General features: G+C 46.8%; 2 protein-coding genes and 1 long non-coding RNA gene across 17 annotated transcripts in view; all 3 read right to left on the reverse strand.

The window, feature by feature from the left end:
• The window catches only part of LOC127474534 (ankyrin repeat domain-containing protein 26-like), a 39,255-nt gene that overhangs the window by 15,524 nt on the left and 7,956 nt on the right, over positions 1-15,775 (reverse strand). For 4 of the 14 annotated variants that reach the window (XR_007905885.1, XM_051795449.1, XM_051795441.1 and 1 more), the window contains exon 1: positions 229-1,485. The exons of 7 other annotated variants lie outside the window; for them this stretch is intronic. Coding sequence is in view for 5 of the 7 variants with exons in the window: in XM_051795449.1 (XP_051651409.1) it covers positions 229-446 (218 nt within the window). In the remaining 2 variants the exon portion in view is untranslated. Of the gene's footprint in view, positions 1-228; positions 1,486-1,899; positions 1,926-9,902; positions 10,217-15,775 lie in introns of those variants that run through there. 3 more of the 14 variants (XR_007905886.1, XM_051795448.1, XM_051795452.1) reach the window with 3 other exon arrangements.
• Positions 8,755-9,682, reverse strand: LOC127474588 (uncharacterized). Of its 2 annotated transcripts, none has more exons than XR_007905902.1 (3): positions 9,526-9,682; positions 8,963-9,108; positions 8,755-8,769 (listed from the first exon to the last, which is right to left on the reverse strand). It is a non-coding gene; the product is annotated as an uncharacterized LOC127474588 (long non-coding RNA). The 2 variants fall into 2 exon arrangements; XR_007905903.1 differs by having other exon boundaries at positions 8,758-8,772.
• The window catches only part of LOC127474535 (ankyrin repeat domain-containing protein 26-like), a 55,841-nt gene continuing 50,307 nt past the window's right edge, over positions 10,242-15,775 (reverse strand). Inside the window, exon 15 of the transcript XR_007905889.1 lies at positions 10,242-10,507. The gene's annotated coding sequence lies outside the window, so the exon portion shown is untranslated. The remainder of the gene's footprint in view (positions 10,508-15,775) is intronic.

Genomic DNA, 15,775 nt, shown 5'->3' on the forward strand with positions numbered 1-15,775 from the left:
CAGCCCTGCAGAGACTACGGCAAAGCGGCAGGTCGGCAACACGCGTTTCCAACAGCGCTGGAGCCCGGCCGGCAGCAACAAGCAGTGAAAAGGTCAAGATTTCCCTCTCCCAGCTGACAGGGCAAATCTCACTTTTCAAGCCTTGTCCTTAACAGAGGGCTGCCGAGGACTACTGCAGCTTGGCTCAGGAGCAGCCAAGGTGTGCCATCAGCATCCCATAGAACTCACCGCATCTCCTGGTCTCGCCTGTCGATGCCGACGACCTTCACATACCAGCGCCAGCGCCTCAGCCAGGCCAGGTCGCCGCGGGCGGCCGCGCGGTGCAGCCTGCCCAGCCCGTTCTCCCTGAGCTCGGAGGCGCTGGTGGAGCTGGTGGCAGCCCGGGGCTGCCCACTGGTGGTGCTGGATGGTGACTGCCGTCGCTTCTTGCTGAGAAGCCACGGCATGGCCCTGCTTGGAGCTACCAGCAGCAGGAAGTGCAAGAAGCCCCCTTGCAGAGGGGCTGCCGGGCGCCAAGTAGGGATGAGGAATGGGACGAGGGTGAGGTTAGGGGTGAGGGTGACAAAGGGACGAGGATGAGAAGAAGGATGGGCACGGGGTATAAAGCACAAGGCAGACGAGGTTGCCCTGTGCAGCGTTCGTGGCCTGCAGCTACCAAGACGGCGATACAGGCGCGAAATGCTCCCACAGCGGGATGTGCTACTGCTCCTCGAGAGGCTACAGCAGCTCTGAGCGCCGGCTCCGGGCACCAACGAAGCTGTGCTCGACTGGTGCCTGTGGTGTCACAATGGCAGGTGGAACGCTCAGCACGTCACCGTGGGGTGTGGCAGAGGCCACGGTGCAGGGTGAGGCCGGGCGGGACATGGCAGGGTGGGGCAGGAGTGAGGGCGGCCCTGCTGGGCCTTGTGGGAAGGAGGCGGCCTGGGCCTTGTGAGGGCGGCTGGCGGGAGTGGGCACTGCCCCGCCTCAGGGCACCCCGGGGCAGGGCCCGGGCTGCTCCCACTGGGCCGGAGGCTGTGGTAGGTGCAGGAGCAGCTCCCACATCACCTGCTCTGGGATTTTGCTTCTGCCTGTGGCCGAGCTGCCTCTGGACACACTTCCATGAAATGAGGCTCAGGATGAAGTGGGATCCCAGCCCGAGCAGGCGGGGGCCACCACAGCTCTCAAGAAATGCCCACTGAGTGCTCCAAGCCTGCCATGCCAGAATTCCAGGATGTAGGGACGTGTCCCGAGAATAGTGAGGGAAGCATTCTGGGAACTGAAGTCCCTGGACAGACTATTGGGGCACATGAGCAGTGTGTGTTGTGCTGTCATTTGTCAGGCGGTCAAATGTCTGTCAGAGGGTTTATAGGGAGACATTTTTCTTTTAAATAAACAGATTTGACTGCTTGCCAACTAGCTGCTGGGTCCTGTCTTTTATATTATATTAATATACCACACCGGGACAATTCCCCAACTCCTTTGTCTTGTCCCTCTTGAAGAGCAGACACCTCTCCCCCCACCCCCTTGTAATTGCTGTCACCTGCTGCTTTGCCAGATGCCAACAGTGAATTTCTGCTCTGCTGCTCCAGCAGCCAATGGGCAGCACACAGCAGGCAGGAAGAAACTTTCAAACACGTCTTGTCCCGGTTTGTCCCAATGACAACACAAAGTGAAGGCCCAGAGGTTCTGCACCAGCTTTCTCAGGGGAGAGACGCTACAATGCACCGCAAGCAGGCTGAAGAAATTTCCCTTCTTCTTTGCAGGCTACAAACCCCTCCACTTCCCACAGGATCAGGGATTTGCCTGTGTTTTATGGCTACCAGAAGCTCACCCGCTATTATCTTCTGCCCAGAACACAAAGAGGATGGCTCTAAAGCACTGGAAGAGTCTGGCAACTGATTAGTAGCAATAGCTCACCTGTAGGCCATGATCTTAACATGACTGTGCTTCAAGCCTTCACAGAGGAAGGGGACATGTTTGTCTGGCCTCTGGGACAGGCTGAGGATGCAGCTGCAAGCAGAGCTGAAGGGAGCAGAGGAGAACTCTGGCTTGGCCTTCAGGCCTGGCTTCTCTTTCAGCCTTGAAGATATCTGCCAGACTGATTTGCACTCAGATCAAGGGCAGAGAGGGAAGTCTTAACTCCCAGCCCAGGAAGAAAGCCTTAATAAGCCTTCAAAAATATGACTCTCCTCATCCCTCCCACCTAGGTCCAAAGAGCTCCAATTCTCTGACCAAACGCAGCAGTTCTAAAATGTCGCGACAGTTCTGGCAGCCATGCCCTTTCTGCCAAAGTTGGACCGGTCCCCACCTGTCCCAGAGGCAAGCAGAGGGTACAGCCTTGTGATCGGAGAATGGGAGAAGCAAAGCTGGCAGGGGGAACAGAAGAAAAGGAGGACACCTGCTAGAGTCTTGTTGGCGACTGCTATTGCTTCTTGCTGAGGAGCCCCATTATGCTTTGCATGCTTTTGCACATGCCGCACTGTGGGTATGGCCCTGCTTTACTGGTGGCTACTGCTCACCCTCTGCACATAATCACGGAAAGACTAAGGTGCTCTAGTCCAAGTCCTCTTTTGGAATAGGGTTTCCTAGAGTCAGTTGTCCTGATCCCTGAAGGTTGGGAAAAGCTAGGAAAGACATAGGCAAAGAAGACATTCAGTATTTCTGCTTTTTTCCTGTCCTGTGTAACAAGCTTCCCCTTCTTGGTGAGTGATGGGCCCACATTTTCCCTGGTTTTCCTTTTGTCACCTACATGCTTAAAGAAGTCCTTCTGGTTGTCTCTGACACCACTGGCCTGATTCAGTTCCATTTGGGCTTTAGCTTTACCAGCTTCATCCCTGCATGCCCAGACAACATTTCTGTTATCTTTCTTTGCATCCACTCTCTCTAAGCTTCCTTTTTGTGTTTGAACAAGAAACTCCTTATGAAGCCATCCATGCAGGCCTCCTGGAATTTTTGCCTGACTTCCTGCTTTCTAGGATGAAACTCTCTTGAGCTTGATGGAAGTGATCCCTGAATATTAACCAGCTCTTTTGTGTCATTTTGCTTTGCAAGGTGTTGCAAAGGCTGTTAAACCCAACAAGTATGGAAAGGGGGTTTCGATGTGAAGAAAATTAGTAGGTTGAAAACCAGGATGAATGGGCTCTGTCTGTAGCACTGCGCCAGATAAATGAAACTTACCAGTAACATAGTTCCTTGTGGCACAGCTGCTGGGATGTGCAGCGCAAGTCCTCAATGCTATGTTAACTTATGACCCTTGCAGTCATTCAGCCCCCAAGGACAGCTCCGTTTGTGTTCACAGAGATCCAATGACAGTAAGAATCACTGCCCAGCCTAGTGTTCAAAGGAGATGACAGTGTAGAGATGGGGGAAATATACTGGGGGATTTGTTCCCCAGTGTCATGGGTTTACTTGTTCTAAAAAACCAAAGGGAATTTTCTTTCCCCTGCTGTATGTGGGGGAGGAATGTTGAATGGGGAGGACAGTTTTCTGCTTTGGGTGATTGCCTACACAAAGGAACTGGCTGGCAGAACTACATTCCAGCCTAATAGCTCTGTCTGGGGCTGGGTGTGTGTGTGTGAGTGAGGAGTGAGCATGGGTACCAACCAGCTGCTGCAGATCCTGATAGCCCTGGCCTGTCTGTGTGTGTAAGCACAGTTTATTGATAGGAAGCAACCGAGAGAATAAACTTTTTTAATATCCCTTTAGTGTCCCTTTAATTCCCCTTTTACTATTGAATATTTTTACATAAATAAGTTGTTCATAGTATTTTTCCCTTAATTTCCCCTTTTACTAACCAATATCATGTTAATAGTTATCCATAATATTGTGTTAAGATCCCTTTTTGGTATCCCTTTAAACTCTCTTTTTACTAGTTAATATCGTGTTATAAATGCTGTTTGTAGCATTTGTTTTTTAAGGTCACACAGTAAGGTAGTTATTTTGTATCTTTTTTTAGTTTTTGATTCTTTTTGCTAATTTTATTATTATTATTACTATTCTCACTGTAATAAAAGATATTTTGTGCGTTTGAATGTTTCTGGCACTTGTTTTTTTTCCGGACATGTATCCAAACGAACTGTTACAGATGTCCGGCTGCCTCTGTGGTTCAGTAGTTCCATCTTCTTTGTTTATCTTCTTCTCACTTCAGTGTTCACATTCCTTTACAACCTCACAGCTGCAACCACTCAAATTCAGGGCCCAAGCTGTCCACAACTCAGTCACCTCCCACAAGGGGGGTGTGTGTGTGTGTTGGAAAAAGCTCTGAGGCTGTTTTGCTCTCGACCTGGTCATCCGGCTGCTCTCCAGCCTCGGCTTGCCTGTGCACTGCTCTGTCTCCAGCTCAAATCTGCTCAGATTTCATTGGAGAGTTTTGTACTCATTGACAAAAAAAGGGGAGTCCTGACCACAGCCAGCCGCAGACAGCATGAGTTTAGTGGGAAAGAAACCGCCCTTCTTTCCCCTTTTCCCCTTCCCCTCCTCGGTGAGTGGGAAAATCTCCATTTTTCGGTTTCTCCTGCGATCCGGGGCCCCCACACGGCAACCAGCAGAGCCCAACAGCCCCCCTGCTGACCAACACCGAGCAACCGCAGGCTCTGCTCCTCCAGTGATCCAACAGCGCCCTCTGCCAACCGGGATTAGAATCGCACTAGAGGACAGAGAAGTGTCAAACTGTTTCCTTTTTTTGCGGGTGACTTTTTGGGTACAGGATTATTGTTTAGTTGTTTTAGTGTTCTTTTGCTGGTTTTGCCAATACATATATATCCTTTAATAAAGGGTTGTTATTTTCCTTTTTTCCATACTTTCTTGATTGGAGCCTCTTAATTTCGGATTTACAATTGCTGAGAGAGAGGAGTTTAGTCTCTCATAACTCGCCCTCCTTAGCAAAACACTTTCAGTCTCCTTAAACTGAGACACCCAGTATGTTTGGAAAACTTATAACACCATAAGTAATTAGTGGTAATTACTTATAACACCATGGTAATGAGAGTTTCGTGCCAGTGTTTTCCCAAGTGACTTGCACAGTGTGCCTGTCCCCAGGCCTAGCATCGATGAGGTCATTTTGTGTTCTTTAAGTGTCTCTTTAAATGACATGGTGTGTCCCATAGTCAACAAGGAGTCTTGCAGTGTAAATCCTTTCAAATGGCTAAGGATTTCCCCATATCCCCTTCTCTTTCACTATCCTCAGAGATTCACAGTCTCTTGCAGACAGATTTCTGAACTCTATGGAGCCCCAAACCTCCTGTTAGGCTACAACTACAATTTTTTTTTTTTTGCTAGCTAGCTTTAAAACAGAACTTGATGCAGAGGGTTGTGGAGAATTAAGCAGTGTTGGTACTTAATGCAGCTTTTCCAAAGGCAAAGTACATACTTGGACAGGGCTTCTGTGCTGCCCTGTTGTCTTCCTGCTTGTGCTACTCGAGAAAGGAATAAACTCCCCTGAGTGAAGAGAACATTAGCTGTGCTCTCAGAAATGTGTTGTTGCTTTCCATATGTGTTTTTTGCCATCTAGTGGCAGTAAATTCTTGGTGTACTGTTTGCCTCATAATTTAACTTTCTACGCATGGTACAAAATTGTTTGTTGTAGGACTCCTCCCTCAAGCAGCAAAGTGCAACTCTCCAGCCATGCTACTGACTGTGCTGTTGTGACAGAGGGTCAGGAGACTAGTTGGAATGGTCAGGTTGGGAGAAGTATTCGCTGTCAAGTAAAACATCAGGAGTGCTCAGAATCAGTGCTTTTCTGAAGCTTAATGAGTTTTGAGTTATTTAAGCATATATGATCATGTGATCATATGATCACATGATCATATGATCATATGGACACTCATTATGTGATGATATGGATGCCTTGTTGCTGATTTAGGGGTGTATCCTGAAAGGCAGCAAGTCTTAGGAAGAACAACAGAGGGAACCGGTGTTTTTTAGCCTAGAAAAAAGGAGACTTGAGGGGAGACCTTATTGCTCTCTCCAGTGACCTGAAAAGGAAATGGTAGCCAAGTGGGTGTCAGTCTCTTCTCCCAGATAACAAGCCATAGGACAAGATGAAATGGCTTCAAGTTGCACCAGGGGAGGCTTAGATTCGATATTAAGGAGAAGAACTTTACAGAAGGTGTTGTTATGCCCAGGGAAGTGGTTGAGTCACTATCCCTGGAAGTATTAAAAAGATGTGCAGAAATGACACTTGAAGATATTGTTTAGTGGTGGACTTGGAAGCGATGAGTTAACAGTTGGACTTGATGATCTTAAGGGTCTTTTTCAACCTAAACAATTCTACTACGCTATGCTTGTGGAGCCTCTAAAATAAAAAGCCATATTTTGATGGGAATGTGTGTTTCATGAGTGCCTCCCATCACAATTAGTCACTGTGGTTATTCTGGTCCCCACAGTGCCTGGGATCTAATAGGCAGGCTACCCATCCTGTTTTCATTGGGATAGTTTGGGTAACAGGTCCCTTTGTCTTGGCCTTGCTTGACATGCAACCACACAGCCTAAATATTTAATCCTCAAAATCAGCATTAGCCTCCTTTCTCCAAGACCACTTCCTTAAGATCTGCAGATGGTACCTCTGATACACCCACAGGAAAACAATCTCCTTGGTCACCCGGTGATGACTAAACCTCTCACTTGCTGTGATCACCCCTTTTGTCATAGGTATTACAAAACCTAGCAAAAATTTTCACAAACACAAAAACTTCATTCTACTAGGGACTGCCATCTAGGTGAACAATTTTAGAAAACAATTAGCAAGGTTCCTCTTGAATTTGTTTACATTATTAGACATCATCACTTATTTAAACCAAGACTTGCTGATTGAAGTGTCTGAGCTAATGAATAAAATCTTTGTTATGTCCAGGCATTCATCTAAAAACAATTTTGGCTATTAGCTATGGAAGGATGTCTTTGTTGTTTGCTTTCTTCGCCTTTTTTATTTTCCCTCATTTTTCTGTCTTGGTTGGAGGTGAGGGGGGTGGGATGGGCTGGTTCCCGGGTCTCTCCGCCGGCAGCGCTCTGCCCCCCCTAGTTGGAAGCTGCTCACTTGCAGTCCTGCTGCAGTGTGACGAATTCTATGTACGTTCCCTTTTTTAAGTTCAGCCACGCACCTCCACCGGGAGAGAAGGAGCCGCTTCTTCTGCCAATGCCGTGTCAGCTCTGGACTGCAAGCTTCTAAATATTAGAAGCTGGGGCTCTGGGCCTCACACACAGCACCATTTGTAGGAGGTCAACAACTAATCAATCCCAAGTTTGGGGGTGAAAACCGGAATCTTTATTGAACACGCATCTCACAATTTAAGGGTGCTGGGGGCAGGACATGTTAATGAGGAGGATGGATTATGCTAAGTTGGGGATGGATTATGCTAACTAGAGGATTACACAATTTTCTGCTACAGTCACACAATTGTTTAATATTTCTTGTAACAAGGATTACATGGGGGGGAGAGAACAAAGGGGTTTCTACGTAGTCTGTTATCATCATCACAAAGTCTTTCCATATCTCGCTGCAGGAGCCAGGCCGATCAACATAGTTAAATATCAGTAGGTCTTGTGAAGAAGCATGCGATCCTCAGGTGGTGGGATTTCTTTCAGCCCCTGTTGGTCCATGGCCTGCTACATAATCCTTTTGTGCTGATATCCGAGTTTCAAATTGCTACAGATGACCTAAAGTCTTTGGCTTTACCACAGATGTCTGGGTGGCGTTCTGAGACCCAGACTTCTGTTCAGTCCCAAACTGTTGCCAAGATATCCCAGGCCAGTTGAATGCAGAAGTGGACTTGCAGCCAGATGTCCGCTGACAGTGCTGTTTGTGACTGCAGATTTGCTTCTATGGCGCTCCCAAAGGAGCTTGGTCTCAGCCTCTGCAAGTCTCTCATCAGCTCTGAAACATTCAGAAGCACAAAGACAGTCATCTTTGGCAGTAAGGCTTTTGCAAAGTTACCCTCCACGTCCTTGACTACTACTCGACTTCTAAAAGCCAGGGGCATTAAGAGTGTCCAAAACAAGCACATCCTTTGATCTGAGCTTGTTCAGAGGGCCTGTTTCTAAGAAATCACACTAAGTGCAAGGAGCAGCAAGTGTCACCTCCATAAGAACGCTGGCCTACCCTGGCCTTCTCAAGGAAAGCTCAAACCTCAGACCCGCTGCCAAAACAGAAGTCAAGAAAGAGCGTTCTTATTTTTGATGCACAGAATCCAACTCTGTTCTCTGAGAGGCCTCTCCTTATTCAAACAGTAAAGGGCACAAGATTCATCTTTTCTGTCCCACACAGGATGAGGAGATTAGAGACTAGCAAAAAGACTGCCTGCTAGAACAACATCAACTTGAAAAAGACACCAATAATGCCATAATGGCACTACTGTGGTGTTACTGCTGGAACTCTTAAAGAGAAAGGAAGACAGGTCTGATGAAGGGAAGGGTCTTAAGGGACTTTCCCCACAAATATGCCGTGTTCTGCTTTCACACATCATGCTGGCGAGATGTAAAAAAGGGATTTTAGAAGGAAAATGCACGAGGAAAAAGGAGTGTGTTATTACCAGTCCAGAAAAGCATGGACTTACCTTTCCAGTTTCTTGGCTAGGCTTTTTCTGGTTTTCGCTTCCACCAGACAGAGCTCTTTGTACTTTTCCACTTCCGCCTGGGTGGATTCTTTCTGAAGAGGTCTGTCTTGCTGGGTGTTTTTTATCCTGTCCAATTGACTTTTGAGATCTCTACTTCTTTCTTCTGTTTTCTGCTGAATCACTATGATGGCTCCGAGGACTTGAGCTCTTTCATGCTCAAGAATCAAGATCAGTCAATCTGCTAGGCAGAAAAAATGGATGTGTTCTTATTGTGAGTGCATAAGAAACCAAGACACCAGCTATGCATCAGTAAACCAACAGGTAAGTGCAATGTGCTTGACATCCATTTAATAGAGTTTATGAGTTTACATTCCGACTGCAAGGAACATGTTTTCACATCTGAAGTGGGGGATGGGAAACCACAGACTCACTGTGAACACTGAATGATTTCCAGAGCCTCTCTATAGCATTTCATTCAAATCCGGTAACTTTTGATTAAAGAATCACGGTGCTCCTCCATTACTCTGGCAAGGGGATCCTGGTCTGTCGGGAGTGAGGACATGGCTGCATATGAAAGCTGGAGAAAACAAGAAGAAATGTGTGACCCTCCAGAGGATGAAACCCCTGTATGAAATTGTCAAGAAGTTCAGACCCAATGCGTTTCGAGTTTTACAGTTGTGTCTAAATATTTATTGTAGTTTTTCCCTTGTTTGTACCCTGAAATTGTTGTATGAAAATGCCCTTGATTGCTGTATCCTTAGGCCCCACTCCCTGATTGGCCAAAGTTTGCTGCATTGCAGTATTTCCTTTTATGGCCACCCTTTCCCTAAACTGGATAAACCCTACCCCCTTTTTCCCTTATATAGTTACACTTTGCATGCTCTGCCCTAGTCCCTCCCTTTCTTCTAGCAAATTCTACCCCTACCTTATATAAACCTTAACCCACCTCCCTAAAGGAGCCATTTTTTACACCCTCATCCCAAGAGTGGCAAACCTGTTATTCCCACAGGGACCGCGTCCGTGGTCCACATGAAGATTTTTTGAAGATCCAGCAGATCCACTTGTAGGTTTAGCAGTGGCTGGGGGGAAAATTGACAAGATTCCTGGTGTTACTTTTACAGCAGACAGGGCAAAATAAGGCAAGGACATGACAGGCAACACGAGAGACTGCAATCCAGGCAGAGACTTTAAAATTTCCAAGGGAACATAACAACAGAAGGGCTAGGTGCAAAGGAAGAAACCCATTTTTTCCACAATTGCTTATCCGTCAACAGCATTTCTAAAGCAAGTGGAAGACATTCTGGGGGCTACACACTGAACATCTTCAGGCAATCCACAAACGATTCCCGTGCTAAACAGCCCCCTGTAGACCTCTTCAACCCGAAGTCTCTGCTTTCCTTTTATGTCCAAACCAGTGATTTATTGGCACACTACTACTACTACAGAGCACCAGGCACTGCAAAGCAGTAACTCTGGAGGAAGGAATTCCCATGGAACAGGTGCATTTCCTCTTTGGACACCTGGCCTCAAATTCTACAGCATGTTTTATGCTACGTACGGCAAGCACTGAACTGATATTTGCCGAAAAAATACTGAATAATCTTTTCCTAAAGACAGATTATCTTTTGTCACTGATCTTCTTGCTTATTCCAAAAAAGACTGCACCACCTAAGCTACCAAGACAAGCCATGCATCACAGAATAGTAGCAAAAATCAGGAACCAACAGCAAAGAACGGGTATGGTGGGGTTTAGTGCTGAATGCCATCGGTGTACATGGGAGGGGAAGTGATGGCTGAAGCTTATACTTATCGCTTGGCTGCTTTGCTGTTTGTGCTTGAGATGAACTCCAGTGAAGGGCAACTTCAGCTTAAGCCAAGGGTTTCTTTGCGCTTGGTTTTTTCCAGGCAAGTGCATAACATTGTACGCAACATTTTGGTAAGCAGGAAGTTTTCACATTCAAGTCTCAACTGGAAGGCTAGCAGAAAAAAAAAACCAAAAACCTACTTATCACAGGAACTTGATAAAAATGGCTCGAGAGCTGTCAAGAGCTAGAAATAGTCACCTTTTTCCTTAAAAACCCTCCTAACATAATGACACATTACCTCGTTGAAGGTCTCTAGCGATTTTTGCATCCCGTTCCTGTCGTGCCTAGAATTATACAGAAAATACACAGTTAAGACGTAGTATTTACAGAGTTAAGAGGTAAGATTTCAGTGGATTAAGCCATTGTTTTACACACACCCCTTCGAGGAAAAAAACTTTAGAACTTGATATGGTAGTAGAGTTTGAAGCAAATCCTGAGAAGACAAACTGTGTATAGTGAGAGTGAACTATCCTCAGCTCCTCTGTTGACAACAAACTAAAAGTCTCCAGAGGTTGCAGTCAAGGTCAGAGAGAACTTCAGGGGACTAAGTCCTACCAACAAAAATGCAATAGGAAGGAGAAATGTTGGGATCAAAGCAAGCCCCCAAACTAAGAAACAAAACCCGTCCGGACATCAGTCGCTGAAGGCTGGGGAAATGTCATACGTAGTTGTACATCAACTTCCTTGAGAGTACACTCAAGGCTGTGAGACACATGTGGCCTCAAAATGTATGGGTGCTGTTGCAGTCAGGACGCTGAGTGAGAACAGTATCACCATTCTCAGATCACGTGCATTCTTTTCTTGGAATCAACTCAACTGTTTTCCACAAGTAGATCTGGGAAGCAGTTGTTGCAAAGCGTTGAAGCAGCCTATATAGCGATTTGAACTACACATCTGCATAAATTAGCAACTGGATAAAACAATGAGCCATGAAATAACCTGTAGAAATATTTAATTTCTGTAACATCCTTGAGGGAAGCTAGGAAAGCAGTGAAGGTTTCTGTCTTGATACTGACAAAACTTTGAGATGCCCAGAGTTTTCTTCTGGAAAATCACAATGGAAAGGACGAGCTGAAGACTGTTGCTGCACAATTCAGTTTTAGGAAGCACTGGGTACTCCCACTGTCCTTCCCTTCACTATCTGTTTTCCCTGTTCTTTTTCAAAAAAGACACAGCTGTCAACTCTTTTCTTTTCAACTAGGGCAGCTTTTTTCCTCAAACAGGAATGGTTTCCTCCTCTGCCTTTTCCTTCTTTTAACATCTTGCTGCCATCTCTCTGTCCTTTCTTTCCCTCACTTGTTCCGTGCTCCCTGCCCCTCCTGGTCTTCTCCTTTTCTCCCTTTTGCATTGGGTCCCTGGAGTTTGCTTCCTTTCTAGTGCTTGCCTGCAGAATAGTCCCTGCAGATGGTACAGCACTAATTACCTCACGAGTTCTTTCCATAATGCCTGTCCACGCCTCTGCCCTCAAAAACGTGTTCACAGCGGTACAGAAAAGTTCCCGTCTGTAACTGCCGCTGCTATGCATTACCTACACTGCTTGGCCCCTTTTCATCTCCTTGGTGTTTTTCTCTTCAACCGGGTGCTGTATGTAGACACCTTGTTGAAATGGGTTCTTTCCAATGGAGGTGAGGGGACCAGTGAACTGAGATGGACTTCAAAGTGAACAAATGCTTCTCACATTCATCCAACAACTAAACACACTAAGTCAACAGAGAAGCTTGGCCATGCCTCAGTCCCATGCTACGTGGCTGTCCCACTGATGACAACTACTGGTGTGTGGTTTCCACGTCTCCTGGTATAATGCTCTGCATTCTGGAAGGGATGTGCTATCACACTGACTGCTGATTACAGGGCATACTTGGACCAGTGCTATTGCAGAGGTTGCAGCATTGCTGCACAATTAGAAGGCCGTGAAGACTTCCCAAGGAGTAGGGAGTTCTGCTGTTTCATGTAGTAAGATGTAGCAGGAACTACAGGAACAAATGCCTCCTGTCCATAGTAACATATTAAAGCAAGGTCCAGTGAAGAAACTGCTAGAACAAAGATCAATGATGAAGAAAATGGGGTCTCACAGATGTCTGGTGGCATTTGGCACTCATGGTGACATCAGCCACTTGAAATAGGTCACACATACCATACATGTAAATTTAGTGTAGAACTTAGGTGCGTGGTTCGTGCCCCACAGTGCTCTTTACCACAGTTTGTCTTGAAAAAGAAGGTAGTTACACAGCTCATTGCTTCGATTTCAATATTTTTTGGCCTTTGACCGCTCTGGAAAATTTGTACAAACCTGATGTCCTAAAATCTTCAGCTTTACCACAGATGTCTGGGTGGTGTTCTGAAACCCAGACTTCTGTTCAGTCCCAAACTGTTGCCAAGACATCCCAGGCCAGCTGAATCCAGAAGTGGACTTGCAGCCAGATGTATGCTGACAGCGCTGCTTGTGACTGCAGATTTGCTTCTATGGCGCTCCAAAAAGAGGTTGATTTCGGCCTCTGCAAGTCTCTCATCAGCTCTGAAACATTCAGAAGCACACAGAGAGTCATCTTTGGCAGTAAGGCTTTTGCAAAGTTACCCTCCACGTCCTTGACTACTACTCGACTTCTAAAAGCCAGAGGTATTAAGAGTGTCCAAAACAAGCACATCTTTTGATCTGAGCTTGTTCAGAGGGCCTGTTTCTAAGAAATTACACTAAGTGCAAGGAGCAGCAAGTGTCACCTCCATAAGAACTCTGGCCTACCCTGGCCTTCTCAAGGAAAGCTCAAACCTCAGACCCGCTGCCAAAACAGAAGCCAAGAAAGAGCATTCTTATTTTTGATGCACAGAATCCAACTCTGTTCTCCGAGAGGCCTCTCCTTATTCAAACAGTAAAGGGCACAAGATTCATCTTTTCTGTCACATACGGGATGAGGAGATTAGAGACTGGCAAAAAGACTGCCTGCTAGAACAACATCAACTTGAAAAAGACACCAATAATGCCATAATGGCACTACTGTGGTGTTACTGCTGGAACTCTTAAAGAGAAAGGAAGACAGGTCTGATGAAGGGAAGGGTCTTAAGGGACTTTCCCCACAAATATGCCGTGTTCTGCTTTCACACATCATGCTGGCGAGATGTAAAAAAGGGATTTTAGAAGGAAAATGCACGAGGAAAAAGGAGTGTGTTATTATCAGTCCAGAAAAGCATGGACTTACCTTTCCAGTTTCTTGGCTAGGCTTTCTCTGGTTTTCGCTTCCATCAGATAGAGCTCTTTGTACATTTCCACTTCTGCCTGGGTGGATTCTTTTTGAAAAGGTCTTTCTGGTTGGTCGCTTTTTATCCTTCGCTGTGCACGTTCAAGATCTCTAATTCTGTCTTCTAACTGTTTTTTCAGTGAGTCTAAATGACTGCTTCTGATTTGTTCTAATCTGTCCTGGGAGGCTGCCTGTGCCTGAAGGAGACAGTGCACCTTCAATCAGCACAAGAAAAAGAGAACTCTCTCCAGCAGAAAATTGCATGTACCCAATTTCAAGGCTTTACTAAGAGAGGCAGCTGTGCCTCCTCACTACCAGCAGCAATGAAAGCAGAACCCTGGAGCTACTATTATACAAAGCTACTAATGAAAGGACACTCTCTCTGTAGGACAGGGCATATGGAAAAGGATTCCTCAAAGACAACAGGAGGATCTCCCACCTCCACAACTTCAGTGACTCCTTTTCTGAGCACCTTCCCCCCCTACAAGGACAAAGCAGCACCTGTAGGTCTGGCCATGACAGCTGGCAGTTGCAAAACCCATTGAAGGTGAGCAGCGAGAACCAGGCCAGCGGACAGAGATACCCCCAAGCACTGCAAAGTGGGAATCTGCCTGGGGCAGGCTTTTGATTCAGGGACCTGCCAGCACATCACACACCCATGACAGCCCTCCTGCCCTACCATATTGCCTTCTCCCACTGCCTTCAGGAAAGGCAGAAGCTAACACACAGAATACAGGAGCAAAAGAAAAAGACCAAAACCGATGGCCACAACAGAAGTTTACGTAGCACCTGTGGACACTGGTGAGAAATTCACTTACTTGCAAAAACTCATTGACTTCTCGGAGTTTTTGTCTTATTTCGTGGTCCGCTCGTTCTTCCACCTCTCTTTTACATTGTTCTAGTTGGGTGCGATCCACCATGTTAGTCTCCAAATGGTGCTGGACTTTTGCCAGCTCTTCTTGCAGCTGGCATTTGTCCATCTCCAGGTTTTTGCACTTCCCTCGCAGGGTAGACAGCTCTCCTTGCAAATCCTGATTTTTGGCTTCCAGCTGCGTGCACTTTTTACTTTCCCTGTCCAGCTGCTGGGAAAGTTCAGCAACCTGCAGACAGAAAGAAGAAAACAGGAACTCAGCGTGATGTAAAGGCAGTGAATTCTGTGGAAACCCCAAAAGGGGGTGGCCAGGGAGACTATATTCATCATCTGCTGGCTCGGGACTAGAAACAAAGTGCAACCAGGCTCTTCTTTTCCAGCCAGAAGAGCTTTCACCTCATTTGTCTCAGCATTCCTCAGGTTCCCATCCTTTTGGAGTTCCTCATGCAAAAATGCTACAAGCTTCCGGACTCCAAAGGAATCACTGCAAAGGCAGTAAGTGATTCTACAGTGATGCCTTCCAAACCCAAGTGTAGCTGTGAAAGATGGCCACTTTAGCAACGAATCTGAGTAAGGAGCGGAGAAGGAAATCAAAGGTTCCATGCCACTACTGCACAGGCAGAGCAGCCTCAAAACCACTGCTGGGAACCGTCCTTCTGACTCCCTGTGACAAGAGGGGTTGAAAGAGCTACCCGTGAGCAATAAGTTACAGAGTTTCCCCTGGGAGGCACCTGTCCTCATTGTGCCCTGGGCAGCAACAACACTGTTGAGAAAAGCAAAACGTCAAGTGCCTCCTGCTCAGCTCACGCCTGAGACAGGGCTCAGGGGCTGATTGTGCCCTGCGAGTGACAGCGGTGTTCCTCCCCTCTCTTCCAGGGCAGGAATTCATCTGTCAGACCCAGATGACGCTGTCACAGCCTCCCTCAAGCTACAGCCAGGCCTGAGCTGGGCCCCACTGCTCTCAGCCCATGGACGTGATGTCCTGCAAGGATGGCAGACCTGCCCATCCCTAAGGCCCAGCCAGGGGATCTGCACTCTTGGCTGACCCCGCTTACTGTCAGCAGACCTGTTCTGCTCTTCTTGCTGAGGGCCTGTGGGAGGGCTCCCTGGCCGCTGAGGTCATGCACCCTGCCAGGCTGGCTGCCACTCTTGGCTTGCCCTTCCTCTGCAAGACAGCCTGGCCTCCATGAGCCCTTACACCTACTGCTTTGCCCTTTCATTTGCATCTTTACCCATAATGATGACTACCTCCGTATTAGTTATAGTCATCTACTA

The sequence above is a fragment of the Manacus candei genome, unplaced genomic scaffold, assembly GCF_025592945.1.
Source record: "Manacus candei isolate 608988 ecotype Guabito, Panama unplaced genomic scaffold, ASM2559294v1 h1tg000043l, whole genome shotgun sequence".
Lineage (NCBI taxonomy): Eukaryota > Metazoa > Chordata > Aves > Passeriformes > Pipridae > Manacus > Manacus candei.